We start from the raw sequence: 25,244 nt of genomic DNA, 5'->3' as shown, positions 1-25,244 counted from the left end.
CACATCAGGCCTCTGAGGATCAGGAAATTAATATAAGTAATGCCTAGGATCATCCTTTTTATACTTTCAGTTTCTAAGCTTTTAAGATACCTCTGGGTTCCCATATACCCATTTTCCTCTGAAATTGGAAGAAGTAAAGATTTGCCTTTTTTTTTTTTCCTCCTTGTTATTTTGCTCTTAAATGAAAGCTGGGATTTTCACTCAGGAACACAGGAGGAAAGGTTTTAAGAAATTTTTTCTGTATCTGTGATAAAATTACAAACATGTGTTTTGTCTTACTGTATCCTGTGCCAAAATCCTACCTCTGTTCTGGAAGACAAGCCTTAGGTGCTGGCATTTCACTTGATAGCACCTAAACTCGAATCACAGACTCAGAATCATTCAGGTTGGAAAAAACCTTTAAGATCATTGAGTCAATCAAGTCCAGCCACTACTGCATATCAATACCTGCTTTCCAAATCAAATTAATGCTCTGCCATTGCATTCCTTGCACAATTGTCCTGATGATTTTAAGAACAATACCCATGTTAGATCAGACTCTTGGACAAACTTAGTGAAAAGGCCAAATTCAAAGTACCACCTTGTACTTGCTGTCTTCCCTTAATTTTAGTTTTGCACCTCTCTTAGTGAGTATCTGCACTGGCCACTCTCCCAGCCATTAGTCATGGGAAGAGAGAAGGAAGTTACCCTTTCAATGGGCTCTTGCAGCCAGAGACGAATGAGAGTCGCGAGGGTGTAATACATCACCAGCAGTAAGATTGGGTTAGCGTGGTGATACCAATGTAACTCTTGATTTTTGATGATCATCCAAGTGCTTGAGCAGTTTGTCTGAGTAAGAGAAGTGACACCGAACAACCTGTGAATATAAAAAACCAAAGCAGCCACATTAGATAATAAACATCAAATCTTAAAAATGTTTAAAAATATTTCAAAGGGTAACTTTTGCTTGTGTTTAATACCAATTGCTCTGTTCAAAAATAGCACCTGCTATCACATCTAAAATGCAGTGAGCATTTTCATTCCACATATTTAGTCAAAAGAAGTGGGTTTTTACAATTGCTTTTCAACATGAAAAAATAGGAGTATAATAAACATTACATCTACTATGTAATGAGAAATCTACATCTAGATCTACTATTTTCAATGAGAAAACTTGCAATGGCCCATTCCCTGTAGATCAAGAGCTACAGAAAGTGGGGAAGAGAAAATCTGGCTGCAAGTCCATTTGGCAAATCACAGCAACATGACATTTTCAGAGAGATTTAGTAAACTGATGTGTAACACCATTTCAGTCACCCTGCCAGGACACAGCTGTAAAGTATATCTTCTTGGCAGACTGAACAGTTTACTGGTCTTTTCTTTTAAAAAGCTAATATTATTAATATTATTATTAATATTATTATTAATATTATTATTAATATTATTATTAATATTATTAATAAATTGTTATCTAATAACGCCAGTGTTCAAAAACATACAGGGCTCTATAGAACTCATAGCTTTGGTGAACAAAAAATGAAAATATTCAGAAAGGTTATTGTTTCAGATAATCAAATAATTGAGGGAAGAAAAAGAAGAAAAATTAATTAGAAGTATTATTATCAATGACATGAGATATTTGATGTTTCTGGAAAAAGTAGGATTACACATTATTTCTATCATGTAAGGAACATATGTTGGCAAAAAAACCCACCTAGTATTAAAAAAATTCCCAACATTTTCAATTTAATACAAGATGTTGGATGCCTAGTAGATGTGTTAAATACTGAAACAAAACTAATAGGAAACAATAGTTAATCTGGCTCTTTCATTATAAAATAGCTTGCAAAGTTCCAAAGTTGGGGCATGAGCTACCAGTAGCATGTGTCAGTATTAATTACAAACATTTTGTCTATTGACAAAAGCTTTTTATACCATAATGTCTGTGAGAGTTTTCATTTTTTACCGAAACAAGGTCTAAGAGACAATTAAGAAGATCATCTTATTGGTAGAACAATAAATCCCAAAGTATTGTTCCTCTGAAAGGATAAATCAAACACATTAATAAAAAAACCAAACCCAAAACCAAAGCATGCAAGATTTTCTGCTGGGGGATTTTATTTTTAAGAGTGTCTAAAAGCTCAGTTCTTCCTTAACCTAGTAAGATCCAACATGAAAAGATGAATGAATACAAAGAGTAAGCACAATATTCAATAGAGATGTGCTGCCTGAAATCTGCCTTTGGATGCTGCAAAGCAAAAATGTTGTATCTGTTCATAACTGGAGATTTGCTGCATGGGCATAATACCATTAACTCCTAGGAGAGCCCCATAGCATTTTATTAACCAATCTGTCAGCACTCACTTCTCATTCTGATTGTCAACAGAGGCCAAAGGTATAAACTTTAAGACCTTTCAGAGCTTTTGGGTGGATACAAGGTTAGGAAAAAAAAAACATTAAAAAATCCTGCGTACAAAGTAAATTGCTGTAATTTAAGGGAGCTGAATGAGCTGTGTTTGGAGCAGACTCAGATTCAAACTTCCATAGCATCCAAGAACATTTGGAGCTGATGTTACAGTTTGGCTCCAACTGGGTGAAATTCATGCTGGATTGTATTCTGTTCATATTTCTATCGCATAGAGGAACATCTTGTTTGCCTGCTTTCCTCTCCTACTGACTTGTCATTTTTGCTCATCAGTGATCAGCGTTGTTGAGTTCCAATTAGTTGCTGAGTTCCTGTAAGTTTCATCTTTTACCTCTGTTTCACGACACAATTTTCCATCTTTGGTTCATTTTAAGCTTTTCTTTGTAAGCACAGTATGATTCACCCTATTTCTGTCTTATAAGCATCAGAATCAGAGTGAAATCCTTACTGAAATGCAAAGTCTTTCCATTGACAGTGATGAGTATTTCCTACAGAAAAGAGGGAAAGTTCCTGAAGGCTCTCAAAACCTTCTGCCAAGCAGACCTGATCTTCATATGACATATTCAATTCCTGTGGTATGTTTTATACTATAGCTAGAAAGTCAGATCAACTTATGTTTTACTTTAATCTCCACTGAAAAGAAACTATTCCACATAATCCTAATGGCTAGGAAATTTTATTATGTTTCAGTTATATTCTCATTCTCTTAGTTTCATTTGCTGGCTCTAAATTATTCATACATTATAATATTGGACTTAATTCTGCTCCCTTCTGGTCCTACATTAATAAGTTACAGCACATCTTTTCCCTTGCCACATGGTCACCAATGTAGTTTAATGTATTTAACTTCAATTTATTCAATGTATGTTGCTTTGTTTCATAAAGCATGGATGTAGAGGAACTGCTCCTCATTTCTGATTTCTCCTTGGGCTTTGAGACTTGTTAGTCACAATGCACTCAACACAACTTTCCCTGTTTATCACATTCAAAATTCACTGTTGCCTTGAGAATGCTCATTCTGTCTGTTCTGGCCTCCAATAATGCTACAAGTTGCTATTCAATATTTATGCTTCAATATTTATGCTTCATCATTATTGTCAATGAGAACTGCTGGTGCAGAACATTTTTCAGAGGAATAGAGTCATCTTCCCTTACACAAAGCTTCTAATTACACAGGGATGGCTGCCATAAAATGTATAAGCACTATAAATTAGGGTATTATTCAATTCTGCATACTTCATTCTGCAAAGATGTCTTTACATTCAATATTGATCCCAACCAGCTGTGTTTGAGTCCAACTCTGATCTTGGTGTGACTCCATCTTACCCAACATACAGGTATGCCATCAGTAAGGTCAGAATGAGTCCTAAGGAGGAGAAACCCACTACCAAACAAGTCAAGTACATGTGTGCCTGGATACAGAATATAAACACAACAAATAATGAGAGACTTATTTATTAATGGGTATATTTGGGTTTCCAAAAGACTGCATGCAATGTCACATAAAATGGTGGTTTGCAAGACGTGAATAGATTAGCATTTCTACTCGTGCAAAGAGCTAAAGCTGGGTTTTTCAAAGTCCTGACTGGTGTTCTGAAAAATGCATAGCAGAAATAATTTGGAAAAAGTTACTGAAATTATAAAAGGCCAAGAGGAACTTTAACATCTGACTGAGAAATGCTATGAGATAACACAGTGAAAAAGAGTTCTTAAAATGAAGGTGGCATCTTTTTGTCCAGTTACTATTCTATAAGCTTGTTTTCTTGGAAAAGATTCCTATTGAATCTGTGAATCATTTTTCTAGCAGATGCACCTTCAACTTTCACGACTTCTTGACAAAGCTGTAGACTGTGACCATACAAAATTCCCACTTTCTATATTAGTCTAACATTAAAATTCAGAAGAGGAATTTCAATTTCACTTGAAAACAGAGAAACTAATTCCTGTTGCACCCACAGATATTTCACCTAAGGAACTGCCAAAGTTGCTAAAACTCTACATTGCTAAAACTTTTACTGCATGCATTACTTAATTATTACATTAATATAAGAATTGGCACAATTACTCATGGTACTAAATATGAACAAAAAATAACTATGTAAACAAAAAATATGCTTCATATACAGAATTATCAAAGCAGTCATCACATATCTGTTAGATCTGTGAATTTTACATTCACTAAAATTATTAGGATTTTTTTTTTTTTTTTTTGTAAAAACATGCTTATAAGTTCAGATCCTGCATGTGCTCATGTTTTAGGAGTTGACTTCAGGCAAGTATTTGCCTTGTAACTTTCAAGGCCAGGAAAGGAAGTAATAATTCTGACTTCCTGCACAATGTAGGACACTCAATAATTCTTCTATTGAACAATGATCTTGTGGTTGAGTAAGAGTTTATAGTCTAGAATGGCATCCAATCTTGACTTCGATTGATAGAAAAACTTCTACTGTCTCTTTTTCTAAGAGTTTTAGCTTTTGTCTAGATGAGGTTTCCAGTTGTTGCATCTTCCTACAATTCTATGTACTCCTTTATATAGTACTTTTCACTACACAACAGAGCAGGGGTAATTTTTCTATGTCATCTTTGAGTTTGCATGAAGATTACAGCTTGAAGAAAATGTCTGCATCAAACCACTCCAGGAGCTGCATTTTCTGATTCAGCATTTAATATTACAGGATGCTTTTTTTTCTGTGGCCAGTACCTACTGCATGGTTATTCCCAACAATGGCATCAGAACACTTTAGTGTGCTGGGTTGGATTTGGGCAATCCATCTTTGTAGAACTTCTGAATTTGTGTTGGATTTTATGAAGTGTCTGGATCTTTATTTAATCTGGATATCTTCTATTGCATATTTATTTCACTCTCCTCACATGGAAGGAGAAAAGAGTGGTGTCTGCAAGTCTGGGGTAGAAGAATGGAATATTGAGACTGATACTTGAATAGCTGAGCCCTAAAATTGAGATGCTAAAAATGACCAAATGAGAGAAGAAAAGGGAAGAAGAGTAGAGTAAGCAAAGAGGAGGAGAATAAGGGGGGAGGGGAGAATAAGGAAGGAAAGAGAGCAGCAAATTGCATAGAAATGGGCAAAAAATAATATATTTGGAGAAGGTTGTGTTGATTGTGGTAGAAATATTCTTTTTTTCTGGGGCATAAAGGACTGAAATACAGGGAGAAAAGTAAAAACTTCATATTTCACAGTACAAGCCCTGAATACTGAGTTTCAGGGAGAAGAGTATTTGAAATACTGAAATGGCTATTTCCCAAACTCTAAACACTGCTTGAAGAGTGAACCTTTTTTCAAACATTGACTTAAAAGAGGTGTATATTGTTGTCAGGCTTGAAAATGTTCCATGGATAAGAGAGAGAAAGGAGTGGAAGGAACTGGAAAATAAATTAGCATAGACAAAACATAATTCCTACACAATCCTCCTAAAAGTCAGGAGTCCCCTTTTCATACACAAGGCATCCTGTTGAGTTCCATACTTGGATGACAGAGCTACACAGAAGTTCCATAAACTTATATCCATAATGTCTCTTCCAAGGGAATGCTATGAGCCACTCCACTCCCCCTCTTTGGCCTATGTGCCCAAAGCAACAGATGGTGTTGGAAAGAACTCAGCCAGCCCTGTGGTACCTTCAGACCCATCCTTGCCTTCCAGGTCATTACTCCCCAGGCTATTGGCTGGGAATTCAGACCATACTGGGGCTACTGCTCCAGGGTGCACTGAACTGACACCACATTTTTACAGAAATAGCAGAACATTGTGAGGAAAGAGGTGGAAAAGTTGGCTGAAATGCATTAGGCATCCCAAAAAATTAGGGTTAAAGAGAGTAGAAGGCATTTGGTTTCATGTGGCTTTTTGAAGGAAAAAAAAAAGAATTAATGGAAAAACTGGAATTTGTCTTTCCAAATCATGTTATAAAATTCCACAGAGAAAGAATTGATCCTTCATGCCTTCTCTTCAGCTCAGCAGGACAACTGTGTAGAGAGATACTGCAGCCACAAACCTCAGTTCACAGCTGGATTAAAGTCATTAAATGTATCCATATTGGAGAGATACAAGCTTTAAAGAGCATTGCAAGTATTTTTAGCCCTAAAAAGCCCTAGACCCTGCTTTGGTTCAGACTTGGATAATTCAGAACCGGCTAGATGGAACTGTGCCATATTAATGACCATAAAACAAGTTGACTGTTTGGGTTGAGGAGCATTATGATAAATTTCAGCTTAATAGTTCAAAGCATTTTTTTGAAATATCTATAAATGTAGACTGGGACTGGAATTGTTTTTCTTCGGCATGTTGCTATCCCAACACTATAATACAGGCACACACGTAGTGAATGTAGACTTAGGTAAGTAGATCGTTCTAACTTTTGTTTTAATGTCATCACATTTCTATAGCTCTTTAGCAGATGTCTTATGTCCTTTTTTTTTCTACCGAGTTTTGGTTTTTGGTTTCCATAGCTTCTATTGGATCAAAGCTTTTCTGGCAATGACAAAACCAGCCCTTGTGTATCTCCCATCCTCTTCTGAACATCAGTGGCTTTTCTTTTAAGGGAAAACTAATTTCAAATGCACATCTACTGCATGAGAAACATCATGAAAAAGTGAGTAGTTTAAAACTTGTGTGCTAATATCATCCATATAATGAGGACAGAGAGAAACTACAAGCCATCAATCAGGAAGCTGTAGAGAAAAGATATCTTTAAGGGTGGTGAGTTACATAAAAGCTTTCAAAACTTGTAAATACAACACAAATCTTAATTCAAGGAGAAAAAAAGAGCCATATGAGCAGCTACAATAGAATCACTTTGCTTTCAGGTTCATTAACAACTTTAAACTAAGAGGATAAATAGTATCTACTCTATAAACTGTTTTTTGTTTTGAAGTAATGAGATAATAAAATTTTATCTGAGTCTATGTGACTGGAAGCTGTTAAGAAATAAGCATCTATTAAAAATGATCAAACTTCAGACATTAAAATACTTCACATATCTGAAATAAAACAGCTTCTCTAAGGGGAGTTTAAGTCTGAACATAAAGATTTGTGAGCTCTATATCACATTTCCTCCAATAATTTAGCTTTGTACTGACTTTCTATTACAAAAGCTTTTATTGCTTCAGAAGCAGTAATTCCCCACTGTTGTCACTAAAAATAGGTGTGGGTCTATTAATCCCTTGTTTCCTGAGACAAAATCTATCTTCAAAAACCTTAAATGAAGAGGATTTATCCTATCAATGGGTTACTTCTCTGGATCCCCAAATCTTTTCATTACCTATTACACAGCTCAACTTTGCTCTGAGTTTCTAGTAAGCATCAATATTGATGTTGCTCCTTTCAGCACATCAGCGAGCTAGAAAAGCAGCATGTTGCTGCAGCCTTTGGGGGCATCTGCTGGGACTTCCAGAGGCAGTCATCTGATGAAGAAATGTACTGAAGTAGCAATTCCAGTATCTTTTCGTTCCAATCAGACATCTGAGCATCTAGCAAAGACTGGATAGCAAGAAGGTGGTGAAATGGCGATAAAGGTGCAGAAGAAATTGCTTTAGAACTCCTGCCTGATAACTTAGTGACTCCATCAACATGATGGGCCAGCATTGTCACTGCTTTGACATCAGCAGCTTGGCTCATGTTTAGGAGAGGCAAATAGAGTTTGTTCTCAAATAAAATTAAGCAAATAGTTGGTTTTTCTGCCACTAAAAGAAAACTATTTTAAATGCAGCAGAGTTTTGGTTTTTTGTTTTTTTGTTTTTTTTCCCTAATAGTTTTAGCTACAAACCAGAGGCAACGCAGGGTTTGTAGCTGAAGGATGGAGGCTGCATGAGTGAGGCAGCCTTGCTGGGATGAGAGAACAGTCACCCCAGCAGAGAAGGCTGGTTGGCCAGTGGTTTGCCAGTTGCTCATCTTCCTCATGTACACACATATTCCCTGTCATTATAAAAGGGCATGAAAAGCAACTAATACTGAACAACACCACCTGAGTATGGACAACACCCAAGCTGCACGGAAAAAATGAAAAATATTTAATGTTCAGTTGGACTTTCTACTCAGAGATTAAAGTAATGAGAAAACAGGTCCAGGCTTCTGAGGCGTTATGTGGAAAGCACAGGAAAGCCAAAGGCATGTTCAGAAACATCCATGGACACAAAGGCTTCCCCCTGTGGAGAGGATGAACTTGGGCACTCGAGCACAGAAGAGAAGGCACAGCTCAAAAATGGCATAGCTTAACAATGATGTGGTTAACAAAGTCTTTCTGTGCAAATTAGTAACTGAGGCTATTGGTTTTTCAAAGTGAGTTAGTTGAGCTGCTGAAAGGAAAGGAGCCAACAGCCCCACCTCAGAAAGTCTCTCACAGGCAGAGGGGGGGGACAGTCTGCTCCTAAAACTCAACCAGTAGTGCAGACCATGGACAGCCTTGTTGTCCTAAGCTCAGGTGCTGGGAGAAGAACAGAAGAACTCAGGTAAAACTTCAGCAGAAGACATTAGAAGGAGGAGACAGTGCTCAGATAACCCCAGTGAGCATTAGCATTCAGTGGGCTGGTGCTGACCAGAGCATGCCAGTGAACAGGTACAACAACTAACCATGCAACTGCCTAAGAGCTTTAATCTACCCCTTAGAGTGACAGGTACAGAAGAACAGAAGTTGTTTTAAAGTGTAGCTTCATACTGTTTTAACTTTGAGGTAACTTGGTCTGTGATCTAGGTTTCAGACTGCAGCCAAAAGCTTTGTGCTTTATTCCAAGTTCTGGCTATCTTGGGAGTGTTATGTGATTCATCTGACTTCTCTGTTAGGGAATTTTTCCACCTCTGAAAAAGGAGTGATGATACTTTTCAGTCACATTGGGGCAGCCTGCTAGGTTCAGTGATGCATGCAGAGGATAAAGAGATTTTCCACTTACTCAGCTGGCAGTGAAACAGGTTGAAAAAACCAGAAGAGTGATGGATACCTTCATCAAGAGATTCTGCAGTAGAAAGTATGAGCAAAGAAAATATTCCTTTTTAGCAGGGAGTGCACTAAGGCAGAAATAAAAGCTATGATTCCCATTTGGCCTTAAACATAAAAAGAAAGTAAAATAGCAGGAGATGGAAAAGAAGATAATGGAATAATAAACAATAATGCCCAGGAAATGTTTGGAAATTGCCCAGTTTCAAAACGAAAGCAGTATAACAGCTGATTTTAAATTGGTTATAAATTGAACATGATTGGCTCAGCTTTTATCAGCAAGTTCCAAACTTCAGCTAAATGAGCATAATAAACAAGAGATTAAGCACTTCCACTCTGTGAGTGTTTAGAGAAACTGGTGTAGACTGCCCCTGCATGGATGAGAACTAACTCCCCAGTGTGTGCTCAACTGAGGTTACTCAGGACTGCCTTTTTTACCTCCAAGGAATGTGGGATGATTCATTTGTCAGTGTTGATACACTGAGGTGAAAACACGGAGTGTTAAATATTCTTCATCACAATTTCTAGTGATGCCAGAGTATAAAGATAATTGTTCTTGAGCAGACTTCAAGAAAACAAGTTTGTAAATTACACAAGTTTGCTAATTACAGTCCACATCTAATACCATAGAATAATAGGAATACAAATCTGGTAGGAGGAGAGGGTTTTTGTCTCTTTTCTGTAATTTTTTTTCAGGCACTTGAACAATGATCATAGAATGACGATCTGTTTTTTCCAGAAAATATGAAGAGAAAATTAAGGGATTGCTTCTTTCAAACACCCTTTGCACATCCACCCAGGACAGGCTGTGATGGGCAGGGAGTTTATTCAAGTGCCACTGCTGGGATCGGACACTTGCAAGCCCATGGTGTGCATGGGGGAGTGGAGTGATCTGTCTCGCCCTACCATGAGTAGAGCTTCTGCTAGCAGGGTGACAGAACTCTTCTGTGCTGGTCACAGAAGAGTCAAAGCTACCTGAGAGTGTGCAAAAGTGGGATGGCTACGTCATCAGACCAATTGCACACAGTTCAGTGTAATCAGAATCAGCAGGCAAGTTTATCACAGAATATCAGCAGCTTTAAGATCTTCCTCACTTGCCTCTGTCCCTCTCACCTCAGTAGTTCAATGCATCCAAGGAAGAGGAGCCTCTGTGCAGCACACAACTATCAGCATGCAGGAGACATTGAGGAAGAGGCAGTTCACCGACATTATGTCACACGACAATGGCTGATTTTTATGTTTGCAGCTTACACTCAATTGTCTCAGTTTACACCCCTTTCAAGCCCAGTGGAAGACAGGTGTAAATCACCTGGGGTGGAAGGTCAGTAACATAAATTAAATTGTGCCTGCTTATTCCAAGGCTAGATTTGGCACTTGATGCGGGGAGATGGTCATGGCAAGTGCTGACAGCTATGCCATGGGGATGGGAAGGACTGCTCTCCAGGCAAATTGCTACTTACTATTCCCTCTCTTGCTCTTTCCTCGTCCAGCCTTGCATGATAAAGGGAGCCAAAATAAGGCCACCTCATAGTTCAGAAAGAGATTATAATAATAGCAAGGATGATTATTGTCTTTTGTCAACAGGAGAGTGAACTTGCATTTCTAAGCTGTTAACAGAATCATTCACTTCCTTTCCAAAAGATTTTTTAAACAAATATAAAGAAGCTGAAGTTCTGAGAAAGCCTATAGGCTAAAACATTCTACGTAGAATTAAACATCCTAAAATGTGGTACATTATAGAGCTAGTATGAAACTCAGCTGCAAATTTCTGTAAGAATAAGGTCAAATACCTAACATCTCTTCCTCTGAGAGAAATTGTGGCTCTCTAATCAAATATGGTCATGATAACCAACATGGTGGCTGGCCTGGTACACTTTGGAGCATGCTCTGCAACTGCAAAGTGTGCCTTTGCTGGTAGAGGATGATGGAAACACACAAGTGCAGTGCAGTGGCTTTACATGGCAAGTATCCAAGGGTCTGGCCTCTGTCCTGGCAGTGGTGCAACAGTACCATGGTGAGAAGTGCCTAAAAATACCAGGCAGAAGACATGAAAGCTACTGCAGCCAAAGGGCAACTCAGTATAGGATATATAAATGAACCTTAAATACTCCTTCTTTTCAAACACTGGCTTGTGACCAAGTCAAAAGGCAACCCCAAAAACCTCAGAGTTTCCTACAAGGTTAAGAAAATTCTGCCTCTTGGAGGTGAGTTGCCTTTGAGACAAGTGCCAAACATGGTCTGCAGCAAGGATTAGCAGTGGCTGCAGCGCAGGTGAAACCTGTTGCCCAGCTCTTGGTTCCAGTGGAGCTACAAAAGCAGCAGAAGAGCAGGAGATCAGTGCCTTGCCCTGCAGAGGTAATCAATCAGCTACATTTCACTATTTTGGCAATATCTGCTCTCCTAATGGGATTTTATTTGCAAGTTTAGTGTCTAACTTAGGAAAAAATATTACGGCTGGATCTGATCTGACCCTGATCTGACAACTCCAAGAACATTTTTGAGACAGTGCTTAAGCATTTATAACCCTGGTTGAACAGAGTATTTGGACTACAAAATCTGAATCTGTGTCAAAGCTTCCAGGGAAGTCCAAATGAAAGATTTTGGACTGGACTCTTCTCAGATTAATCTGAAAACAAATGGAATATCCTAAATCTACCATCTGTAGCAGATATCTTTTCTCCAAAAGTGAAAGAGCAATTTAAGTAGGCTTATTATTAGTCACTGTAAAACCTATTTAAAAAGTCCTGTTCAAATAGATTTATAGACAACTTTCAGATGAAAATTTCCTCTTGAACAAAACTCCTTAGACTAGACTTCCCAGCTCACACAACAGCAAAGCAATCAGTTGTGTAATTCCAAATTCTCATTCACTTAAGAAGGTGTGAAAGAGGGTATCACTGTGAAGTGGATAACAATACCTGGACTCTTAGGTTTGCCTCATTTTGTAAGGGAGCTGCTTTCTATAGATAAAGCCAGTTGTATCTGAACTATTTGGAACATTACTTGCCTGAAAACTACAAGCAAGACAGACCTTAACTATAGGAAAGCACATAGCTTTTAATTTACATTGGATTGCTGGATCTTTAAATTAATATGCTTATAAACACAGTTTTGGACAGGAATAACTCTATTGACTCAGGACAAACCTCATACCACTGCACTGATCCTATTTCTTCATGTTGGCAAGGCCTTATCATTTCCCCAATTACATTATTTTGCCAAAATAAACAATATCAGGAAGAAAGGAGGCAGCAATCTCAAAAATGGTGAACTTATTACTGTGTATTTTTTCAGGCTGTGACACTGTGTACCTAATTTCTAAAGTCATTTTAGCTCATTGACTTGTTTTCACTAACTTGGGTGCAAATAATTTTATGGTAGAAACATGATACTTTCTGAATTTTGCTTTAAATGGATACTTCTTGCTATTTTTTCCCATCTTTGCAATATTTGCATATTGCAATATTTGAGATCATGCATCAATTTGCAATATTGATTTGCTGGAAGCGTGCCTACCCCTGATATACCAGCTATATTCAGACTTTTCGGTACACTGTATATGTTTCAATCTGCAGATCCCAGTGCTCACTCCATGGCATTTCAACGTATTTGTGTTTATGCCACTTCTACCTGCACATCACAGATCCAGACAGGCACAGCAGAAGATGTGAAACTTTGTAGGACATCAATACCTCCATGTTCAGTAATATCACTCCAGCAAATACTTAGGGCTGTGTTATCACAATATCCTATTTTTTGGGGGGGAAGTACTTTGTTTGCACAATCCCATGAGGTTTCAGGACAAAACATGTAAATTCACCAGATGTCAGGTTATCCCTCCCAAGAAAACTGCTTTCCTCTGGTGACATTATTCAGTCACTTACAATCAAAAATAGTGAATTTTGAGTTGAAGAGTTCTTGAAAGGAAGGAACAGCTCAAGGATGATGCAAATCTTAGCTGAATAATACTGTTAACTTGAGAATTTTCTGGTTTGTTTGGGTGTAGTTTAACTTTATTTAGTCTGAAATCAGTCAATACTCTGACAAGCTGAATGCATTACTATTCAGAAAAAAACCACATTTTTTATTGATCAGAGAAACCACTTGTACATTTCTTGTAAGCTTGAGAACTCAAATCCAGAAAGAAGCTTTTTAAAACACCAGACTTACATACTGCTGGGAAAAAAAATGTCCTCCAGCAGCCCAAAAGGAGCAGTTTTACATCTGCCCTTGAAATTCAAGAGAGCTTATTCTGGGGATTGGGCCCTCAAAATTTTACAGAGAAATAAAAGTCCTTCTTTCATAAAGAATCACAGAATAATTTAGGTTGGAAAAGACCTCTAAGATCATTGAGTCCAACCATTAAACAAATACTGCCAAATCCATCACTAAACCATGTCCCTAAGTGTCTATGTTTACAGATCTTCTAAGTATCTCCAGGGATGCTGACTCAATCCCTTTCCTGAGCAGACTCTTCCAATGGCAGACAATTCTTCTAGCGCAGGAAGTTCTCCTAATATCCAATCTAAACCTCCCCTGGTGCCACTTGAGGTCATTTCCTCTTTTCCTGATGCTTTTTACTCAGGAGAAGAGACCAACCCCCGCCTCACTACAACTTGCTTTTAGAGAGCAACAAGGTCACCTCTGAGCCTTCTCCAGGCTTCTCCCCTGTGTCTTCTCCAGAGCAGTTCCAGTTCCCTCAGATATTCCTCATAAGACTTCAGCTCTAGACCTTTCACCAGTTTTGTTGCCCTTCTCTGGGCATTCTCTAGCACCTCAATGTCCTTCTTGTAGCAAGAATTTGGGGAATCAAACTCTTTTCTTGGCATATAATTTGCCTGTGGAAGTCATGTACTAGTATTAATGGAAACTCTGCATATTTAGCACATCTTCAAACAAAGATTGTACATAAAATAGCAAGGTATTGATTTTCTTCTAGGATGCAAAATGCTAAAATATATTCTTCTCCAGTATTACAATACATATCTCTCATTTTTCTTCCTCTAGCCACTGCTTATATATCAGCCCGACTCAATCATTAAAAATCCTCAGTGGCCTTTTCTCACACTAAGGTTTTCACTTCCAAGCTCTGATAACACTTGTCTTGATGCTCTTCAAAGACATCTCCCTGAAAGCACATCAAAGTAGATCCACAATAGAAAGAGCTGCAAATAAAGAAACAAGGAATACTGTTCCTGCTGCTGCCATTGTGTGTACATTGTGTATAGGTTGTTGTGTATATTCAAACATAATTTCCCACATAATTTGGAACATCAGTCCCTCACATGATTTCAGATGTTGAGTATTCTGCCTTTTACACATGATTTCATGTGTAAAAGGCAGAGTACTCAACAGTACCAGTTCAAGAGAAAGTCTGCAGAAAGGTAACATAATTTTTTTTGTTTACAAATATGTCAGTATATATTCTGAAGTCCAGCGCTGGGACTTTTTTTAACCCAAACTCTGAAGGTGTTTTTCTTTTCTACACCAAGGCAGAGGCAACTTTCTTGTAGCTTGATTTTCTTAATTTCAAAAATTAATGACTAAGTTAAAGTGCCATATTCGTACTGAAAAAGAAAATTTCATAAAAAGAAGAATCACATTATTTACAATAAAAGAAATTACTACAAGTAATTACTAAAGAAATTACTACATTATCAATGTCTTGATAATTGTCTCAAGACAATTATCTTGAGACAAAATTAATTGAAATAAAGAAAAAATAAATTAATTTAAAATTAATAGAAAAAATACTAAAAACAAAAAAGGGAGTTCACAAATTATGCATATGAAGAAAGTTTCGCATATTGTAGTTAAATAATATGAAGCATATATTTCTTCTCCTTGAGAAAATGGTAATGCTGTCTGTTGCTAAAAACTGTGAATAGATATTCTCAAAGCCAAATAGTTGAGAATTTTGAAGCCATTCTCTTTTTATTTTCTTAATACATGGAGGAAGTAATATAAAAGGTTTAGGGAAGTTGAGAGCATTTCAGCTTCTTGGCATTAGAAATCATCCATTCTCCTACCTCCACCTCTAGGTGGCACAAAAGAACCTAAACTAAGCAGGGTTTTCTGATTTTTCAGGTAATGTTATGCCCTTCCAATCAGACTCCACAAGTCACCAATTGCAACATCACAAAACACACATCTATTAACCTGTATTAAATAAAATGTCAAAATAAGTACTAAAGTAACAGCTACTGTAGCTAGACACCTCCATTTTACTGCTTATAATAGCGCATTGAGAGATAAATAATTAATTGATTCTCCACAGTACCTCTAATTTCCTTTCACCTTCACCTTATAATAGCTAAAAGAAAAAATAGGTTTGAAATAATAGAAATTAAATTAATGTTCACATTTAGTTTAATGTCACGATTACTACAGAATTCAAAATACATGCCATTAAAAAAATTGCTATCATACTCCAGCAGAAAAAAATAGTAATGAGAAAAATACATCCATTATTTCATCTTATTTTAGATTAGAGTGTGTATAAAATTAAAAGGTCAGTGAAATCACAGCCAGTCAATATTTACTGCACAAGTAACTAGAAATGCTGCTATTTTACTTAAAGTAAGTAGCTGTTGGTATGAAGATCAGTATGTTCTCTGTAATTCTATGTGACCAGAGAGAATTTTTATGTTATCAGCCTAATATGCACAGTCCATGAAGGACCCCAGCAGCCCTCAGCCTCTGCACACAAGAATGGCACCACAAAAGCATTTTGCTCCAGTTAAGACACTATGACATTAGACCAGAGAATTTATTTTCTTCTACAAAAAAACAAACGTGCATTTGTATGCTTCCCTTTGTATCAATGTTGCCATCTATTTCCTTTATTTCCTGCATTAGGTCAATCATTCCCACTCACATCTGAGGAACACTGAGCAAAAAAAACCAAAAGTAACCTTCCCCTTCCAACTTGCTCCAATTCTCTGTATGTGATTACCCAGTCTGGACTTTCAACACTCTATCATTGAAAACCATTTAATCCGAAAAGATTTGACTCTTCCACTCCACGACTGACTAAGAAGGTATGTGTAAAATTTGTTAAAGCATTCTGTGGAGGATCATTTGCATCAACATGTGATAACAGAGCATTGCATCGCGTGCCCACAATTAAACAGGAAGGGAATTTCTCTCACCTGGCATAGAAATCTTTTGGTGGAACAACCTCCTGAAAGAACTGTAGCTGGTACAGATAAAGTCCAATCAAGTGTCCCGCACTGAATATAGCCATTAATACACATAGACAGCTGAATATCAGCGGATCAAACGCTTGGCAACAGGACCACCATGTGCACAGACCCAAAAACACAAAGAAATACACAGCTGAGGTCAAAGATGGCACCATCATACCTGTAAAAACAAAACGGTGGAGTGTTGGAGAAGTATGGAAAATACTGGCATTTGTTAAAACTTAAATTTGACAAGATGTGCATTAAAAATTTTGATCCAATTAGTTTTCTGCTAATTATTACAATTAGCTCTAAAGACTGCTATTAACTTTGAGACTAGAAGAGAAGGATCTTTTTTGTTTTAATTGTTCAATTCAGTCATGCCATATCTCAGCACTTAGAACACAATCACTCACCAGACTTTCCTCTGAGATGAAATTTTTCTCTATGTAAAGATGTTTCATAAAGCATGGAGAAAAACAGAAAGTGGCTGCAAGGGCACTACTGCCTGAGACCACCAGTGTACGACTTTTGAGTATACGGTGCTAAAGTGGCATGATGGATGAACAGTGAAAAGCCTTCTCATACAGATATTAAAACACCTTGACATATTAACACAAAATAGGCTCTGATTCAAAACAAAGATATTTACATAAAATCTACAGAATAATCAGTAAATGTTTGATTTTTTAAAAATTGCTAACTTCTAGAAATGTGTAATTTACATATGACAAAGACTCTGCTGTCACACGTATATTGTTTTTGCTTTTGTGCAGGTAGCTGAGTATGAAGTATACTTGAGTATTTCTCAAGTCAGCTGAGCTGACTTGAGAAAATGTCCAACTGGTGAAAGGGACTCAGTGCTCTTCTGGGAGCCTGCAAAAATAAGATAGGAAGCAGAAAAGAGTTAATGGCTAAGAGTGGCAACTATGAGAAAATGATGTAAGAGCTTGCAGCCAGCACAGCAGCCCATTTCTGATTCTCTGAAGCAACAGTGCCAGAGCTAGCAGGAGTCCCTGCCTGAATTTACTTTTAAGCTTTTTAATTAGTAGATGTCTAGGAGCCACCTTCCTCAGCACAGACCTGCAGGCTCCTGGTGGCCCATAGCTCCAGTGTGTTTGCTGGCCCTGCCCCTCACCAAGTGCTGGTTTGATGTGTCTTTAGGGAGCAGCTCTCCCAGGGTTGGTTCTGAGCTGAGTCCAGGCACTGTAAGGACTCATATCCACAGTCATGTGCCTGAGCTTCACCATCACATCTTTCTCATCATATTTTAAGCTTTCACTTATGGTGCTGTAAAACTTCACCCAACAATTTCTGCCTCAAGCTTGTAACTATTTCATTTCTTCTTACAAAGAGACATCTTGTCTTTATTTCCAACACTTTTGGAGAATGAGAATACATGACATTCTAAAATAAGTTATTTATTATGGCCTGTTAGTCTGACTGTGAAAAATACAAAATTTATTTCTGGTCTGAAATTGCCTAGGTTTACAACTTAACTGTTGGCTCCTATTATCAATTCTACTAGATGAGATACCTTAAAAAATGGCAACACTTTGTGTCTTTGTCAGTTCTTTTGGGTTGCAGTCAAGCCACCCTTCATCTTTTTTGGAGTGGTAAGTAAGGAAGCATTTAACTTATAAAGTTCAAGGTCTCTCTCTGGAGTAGAGGCTTCTCAGACCTGAAGTACTTTTTGTAACTCTACTCTGAACACCTCCCACTTTTTGGCTTGTGTTAGAGATCCACAGGCAAGATGCCCATTATCATTCAGAAGAAACTGCCCCCTGCCACTGCTGCACAATCCTTCTGCTTCCCCTTGAACATGGAAGATGTTCACCTATGTAGAGTGGCATCAGGCTTTTTGGTTTTGTTTATTTGGGTTTCTTAATGACTTCTCTCTTCCCTGGTGTTAGGCCCTATGGTAGCCCACATATTTTTTCTCTTTTTAGATTTATTACTTTCTATTTAGCTACATGTAAGGCTGTTTAGCAATCTTGCCTTAATGAGAGATCCTGCCTTATTGTAACGGCCACACCTCCAATTCTCATTATTCAGTATCAAACTTTTTTGTACTGTTTATACTTCATATACTGACAACTTTAATGTTAAGTTGTAATGTTTATAAGTATCACTTCATTCAAACATGTGAGTTGGCAGATAAATGCTGATCTACAGTTCCATGATCTAATTTTGAATTCAGTAGTTACAACCTAAAGTAATTTTGTACCTTTCTGTTCTGGCTGTAGCTGATTATGTGGTATTAAATCAAATGTCCTATAAGAAAGTAGGCTATATAACATCAAAACAACTACTCTTACCAACTAAATTAAAAAAAAAAAACCCAAACAAACCAGGAAGTCTGGTTATCACTCTTTTTACAAACTACATGGTCAAAAAAATAACATTTTTTTAAAAGCTATGTGAATACAGTTCCATTTTATACTTAGAAGTGATGAAACCAAATCTATGAATTCACTTTAATATAAATACATATGTGTGTATATATACACACACACACACAATACATATATATATAATAATTTATAATTATAATATGCCCCCCATTCACCATTTGGTTATAAGAGTAACTATGAAAATCATAAATGGAATGACAGGGCCACACAGTATCAGCACAAAAAAATTAAGCAACTCAGCATATTCCAATACTTGCCAAAGAGTTAATTTAATAAAATCAGCAGCAATTTCTTTTCCCTTAAAAATTTCCATTGTTACTCCCGCAGGTGCCAAAGTGCTGAAAACTCATTTGTTAAACGCAGAATCTAATGGGCTCCTGAGGAATTTTTTCAAATACACCAACCTGCTGAACCAAGTAAAATTGTAACAACAACTTTTCCAGTGGTGATTATCATATTGCCAATAAACTCCCTCAGTTTGGATGCTAGAAAGGCAATTCTACGCAGCAGTTTTAATTTCATGGTCTCCTCAAATTCTGCTTCTTCACAGTCGTCGTCATCCACATCTTCTTCATACATCAAAGCATCATCTGGCTCTAATTTTTCTCTTACAGCCTAAAGGAGAAGGAAGGAAAGAAAAATAGAAAGCAAAAACACAGAGAGAGAAACACAAAGGAATTTGAAATTAAAACCCACGCATATATAATTTAACAATTAAGTCTTCTTACAATCTTTGGCAATGCCAAGTAGTGAGACCTAAGAAAGAGGTACTAAAGCTAGAGATGTACATTAATGGCTCTCATTTCAGAATTGTCTCAAAATAAAAGGTTGTTAAAGGTGGTCTCTGGGAAAGCTGCTTGCCTATTTACACATGAAATTTGGTTTGATTAGTTCAGCATTCTTAGAAAGATAAGCATCCTGCTATCTAATATCTTTTAAACTCCTCTTTGTCTCAAAGGTTTCAGTTATAAGTTCAAAAAATGGTAATCCCTGGATTGATATTGCTCAATGGATCTCACTTTCCAAACCCATTTTTCATCAACTCTTTCTCTAAATGCAAAACCTAGAATGGAGCAAGTATGCGTGATCTGGAACAGGACAACAAGGGCTGAAATGAATCGACAGATAACTCTTTGCTGACTAAAGGGCAGTTTGGGAGAGAAAAAATAGACTAAGCAGAGGCTTGGGGAGAGAATGAGAAATGTGGAGATCAACTGATGGTGAAAGGTGAAAATGTGAGCAAGAGAGATGTAGTGAAATCTTGAGTATTCTACAACAATTTGGCAGGGGTAATGAGACCAGTGACTTAGAACTACACAACGGAAAAACGAAAAGAAGGAAACGTGGAAAGGCCCATCATACTTCAGTAGTTTGTTAGGATTTGGCAGTGGTCTTCACCATCAAGCCTCCATCATACCTTGGAGACCAGAAGACATACACAACTATTGAGTGATGCAGACTAAATCATCAACCCACGGTGAGAATCTGCAGGATTAGCAAGAGGCCCACACAAAGATACAATTTATGGAAAAATTAGTCATTCATGGAAATGTAGGGGCATATTAAAAAAAGAAAAAAAAAGTAAGAGTTTTGAGCCAGGTTCTCATTTGGTATAATATAGAATAGCTTTTTTGGCAGTAATTTAGACTGGTATTAGGTAACACTAGCTCTGGCCAAACCATATCTCTGTGTGTGAAATTAAAAAAGAGAGATTATTAGTATTTTTCATCAGAATAGCAGTTTTATATGTATTGGTGACCTTTGGCAGAAAAAATTCCACACTGACAGATCAGATTGCAGGAGGAACAGATGAACTCTCAACATACTTAACCAAATTCTTCTGTACCATTACATTATGTGAATTCCCAAAAGAACAAAATTCCCTGTAGATGCCTTCACTCCTTCAGTTCAGCTCTAAGTTTGTTGCCAGCTTTCTCCTCTAACTGCAGAGCATTAACATTGTTGTGAATGCCCAGGAAAACAAACAAGCAAACAAACCTGCTTGTTCTAAAGAATCTCTATTTTACAGACAACAAAATATGTAATAAATACAAAGGGCTGATCTGGGAAATCTACATTTCTTTTTGACTTATCCAGCTATTTCACTACCACTATGTATTTTACATGGGGTATAATAGAATTTTAATTGCTTTCTTGTTGTCACCATTTGCCTATACAGCTCTCAAAATAGAAATTATTAGCTCCTTATGCAAAATAATAGAGAGATGGCAGCCCAAACATCCAGCCATCACATTTCATGCCATGCATCAAAAAGAGGCATTCTGTCTGTTCACCACTGCTTCTCATATCCGACCTCCTATCCCAAGGATAGGAAACATTAAATATTCAGAAAGAATGCTGACAGTAGGCACAGCAATAATTTCTGCCCTAACTTCCGCCAGAGCTGTTTCAGTGAGAAAGTTAAACAAAGGGCAAACATTATAATCCTTTTTGCCTGTGTTACAAATACTAGATTAACATGCTCTTCATCTAGTCCTTTTGAGTCCAATTCTGCTTCTCCTGGTTCTTTTTATGTTAAATTCTGTGCCTTGAGCTTAACGTAACCAGCAAACAGTGAAACTTCAATAGCATCCATATCCCAAAGAAAGAGAATGAGTGAGACTGATGGACATTTAAAGGTTTTGAAAAGGCACACTTCCTAAACATAGATTTGTGTGAAGGAGACCCTTGTTTCATCAGCTTGCTGAAGACAATACACATTAAAACATACACTCACTTAAAAAGTATATAAGAATCAAATAAGTAAATTATTTCATGGAAGGCCATCAGTATTCATCTCTCTTTGAATATTATGTTAAACATGAAGACAGGTTTCATATATTTATTACAGCTTCAAATTGCTGATTGCTATGAATTATACATAGGCAGGAACAGGAAATAAAAGTCTGAAGAGTCACAAAAAACAATACTAAAATATTCTCCAAACAAGCAGAAAATGTTTTTGTGGGGAAAATGAAAGTAGTAAAAATATTTTTAAGTATAAATTGGAGGAGAACACACAATACCTTCAAATAATGAAATAAAAAGAAGTAAGGAAACCACACAAAACATCCCAATGAAAGGTAGGACTTGATATAATTATCTCTCTCTCATCCCTACCTGCATTCCAAACATCAGGTGCCAAATGCCCAAATTCACACCTCAAAATCTCCTCAAAATAGATCTCTGGATTTTATGTCATAACTAGGACCATAATTTTTTAATTTTAAGGCTATTTAATCTTGCTTCATTGATCTAAAGAACATTTAGGTTACATTTTGCCTTGAGAGTTAAGCATTAATAATCTAGTCCTGACATGTATGATACAGCACACCCAGGGAGAAGCACAAGGGAAGAGGATATTTCAATGGACCAACTGAAGCTGAGAAGGAGACCATGGTCTGAAGTTTCCATGGACTGAGGTTTATACACTTTAAGCATAGCTAAAAGCTTCAATGTCCATGAGTTAACAAAGAAGTTAATAGTCCTTGTTTTTTAACTTTTATTTAGACATGAAAATACGAATTCCAAGTTCATCAAGAAAATTAAGATGTCACAAACATTCGCAGGAAATGGAGAACAACCTACTTCTGGTGTTACTGAGGTCATCGGATGTTGGAAAGAAAACTTCAGCATTCTGAACCTCAGGAAATACCAAACTGATTTCCAAGTTTTCCCTCTAAAACTACAAAAATCTGTTGGGAGTTGGAGTTCATCAACCGCCCTCCTCAGTTTAAGACAAGCTGGCAAATGGGATCATCAATAACAACCACATATGGAGTCCCAGAAGCTTTTTCAGAACAGATACATGCTGGTTTGCAGCTTTCCAGGACAGACAGAATTATCAATGATATGGCTGTGCAAGAATTGCCTGGTTTCATGACACAGTTGATGGTTATGTCAGCAAAGACTATGACAGTTAAACAGCTCTAGGTTTGATTTTACTGTCTTTTTTTAAAAAACAAACATATCTGTTTTTAATTCCGTATCCAGGATGAAAGGCCATGTTCCTTTGCTGAACTAGATGGAAGGCCATGTTCCAGTGTGTGTTGAAAAGACAAACTTTGGATTCCCTGCTCTCATATTCACCACCCTCTAACTGGATCATCTGGGCTGGCTTTCCATTTTCTCACATTGAGCACTTCCAATTGCAGAAGGCAAGCAAACAGTGAACAGTTTTCACATCCAACATGGTGATAATGTGCTTGTTGTTTTAACACTTTCTGATGATTAAAAAGCCATACAAGCACGCACTCATCGCAGAACACCATTACTTCAGTCAGATTGCTTTGCAAAGCTCTTTTTTACTATGTGGATTAGTCTAAAGCTACAAACCCATGCTACATAGGCTACAGTTAGAAAAATACTTTTACTTCCATAATAAATTACCTATTATGCAATTACAGGATCCCTGTGGATGCTGATTAAATCAAATAAACTTCTCCATTCAAGGAGTATAGAGCATTTGTGAAGCCATAAACATGTGTTTCCATGACCCTTGCTCTGCAGAGCAGGGCCCCAGGACTTTTTATAAACAAACTAAATGCAGTTTAGGTTTTTTAGCAATCATGTGGAAGTCCCTGGAGTATTTATTGTACAACACTTTTTTAAACTGCCAAACTGAGATGGAGAACAGGCAAGGAAACAGTATAGCTCCTGTGGCAGCTATGGCAGCTGCTCTTGTGGCCAGGGCCAGAATGTCCATTAGCTACTTTGGGGGCTGCTTTTTCAACATCCAACTTTTAAATGTTTCATCTGGTACAGTATAAACACTACTGCACAGAGATATCCTCTAGCCTCCGAGATGTATTTACTAACAGGAAGCCTTAACTCTAACCTAAACCCCATTTTTGCTTCAGAGCTCTCCTTGCTTTGTACCTACTTTTAATAGTATTGAGTCTGTAAACACAAGTTTTCTCATTTATTGATTTTTCAATTCTAGAGGGGACACAAATGAAACCCTTCAAAAATTCAAATACTGACAGCAAGAAAATTTAATTATCCAGAATTATTACACCTAAGGGGATGCAAGTCTCATAACTCCCATCCTGCTGAATACATTGTACTAATTATTGGGACCTCTCAAGTATGTGCTGCTAAGCTCACAAGAGTAAGTTCCTGTGAGGGTTCAGGTGCTTCTTCTTGGCTCATAAATGTTGTTCAAACAGCCTCTTTTCAGTATTTTGACACTCCCAGCCAGTACCAGGAAATAGAGAAGAGTGGGAATGTTACACTTTTCTAGCTGTAGCGTTACAGACCTCAGCACAGACTTCTAGCCCCTGCTGCTGATAGCCACACCAGATTCTCTCAAGGGGGCTGGATTGTCTTCATGCTGCCCCATATCTGTGTGCCCTGGGACTCATAGTCACACCATCCTGGTGACACTGCCACTGTAAAAGTGTGATTCTCTCAAGATATCACCACCTATAACTACTTCTTTACCTCTAATCAGAGATTTTTATTCCATACCTGCAATAGAGTAACACAGATATGATTTGTTACACATCTAAGCCTGTTAAAACCACGAGGCCCAGGTTTCTGGACTTCCCATTTCAAAAAAACAACCTGTAATGAACAGTTTGGTTTAGGAATTATGTGAGAAAAGCTATTTGATTCAATTTTACCAGCAGAACAATAGAAATAGACTCTCTCTCTACTCTCACACTTAGTTCGATTGTCTCCATAGACACTTAGGTACTGCATTCAACCTATCATAACATGACTGAATTCCTACTAATAAGTCTGCTCTAAAAACCCTCCTTCCCCCTTAAAAAAGATCTTCAACCTTTATCTTCAAATATAAGATAGTTGCAGCAGTAGGAAGAATTAGTTACTTACTTGCTTTTAGAAGCAGCACATATGCAAGTGAATATAGAAAAAATAATCAAAATAATACAATATTCCTGAGACAGACCCAGCTGTGAGCAAAAAAGCTGGAAAAGAAACTGAACTGCTACTTCTTTTACCATCAAAGGAACTGCAAGCCCTTAATGTGATCTAAATGACTGTATTTTGAACCTGTGGTCAATACTAAACCATGTTAACACAATCATTTATTGAATTTTCAATTTTGCAAGAAAGCTTAAAACTACACTGTTCTGAAAGCATCAGCATGTGAGAAGTGGATGTCCTTGCTTTTCCTGCCACAGAATAGATTCAAACATTTCCACATAAACAATTCCCACACATCATTGAACTTGATTCCTACAGAGGTGGGGCTGCTTAGCAAGAGTACCTTCTTTAAGGTCATCTTGTGTCAGGTACATGGGATCTACAGAAAGACAGAGGGGAACAGCAGG

General features: G+C 37.3%; 1 protein-coding gene across 1 annotated transcript in view; it reads right to left on the bottom strand.

Moving 5' to 3' along the window:
* Positions 1–25,244, bottom strand: part of PIEZO2 (piezo type mechanosensitive ion channel component 2) — a 234,887-nt gene that overhangs the window by 97,675 nt on the left and 111,968 nt on the right. Inside the window, exons 5-7 of the mRNA XM_053956157.1 lie at positions 19,350–19,560; positions 16,499–16,712; positions 688–856 (exon numbers count right to left, since the gene is read on the bottom strand). Of these exons, the coding sequence (XP_053812132.1) occupies positions 688–856; positions 16,499–16,712; positions 19,350–19,560 (594 nt within the window). The remainder of the gene's footprint in view (positions 1–687; positions 857–16,498; positions 16,713–19,349; positions 19,561–25,244) is intronic.

The sequence above is a fragment of the Vidua chalybeata genome, chromosome 1, assembly GCF_026979565.1.
Source record: "Vidua chalybeata isolate OUT-0048 chromosome 1, bVidCha1 merged haplotype, whole genome shotgun sequence".
NCBI classification, from domain to species: domain Eukaryota; kingdom Metazoa; phylum Chordata; class Aves; order Passeriformes; family Viduidae; genus Vidua; species Vidua chalybeata.
This window is presented reverse-complemented; position numbering and strand designations above follow the sequence as displayed.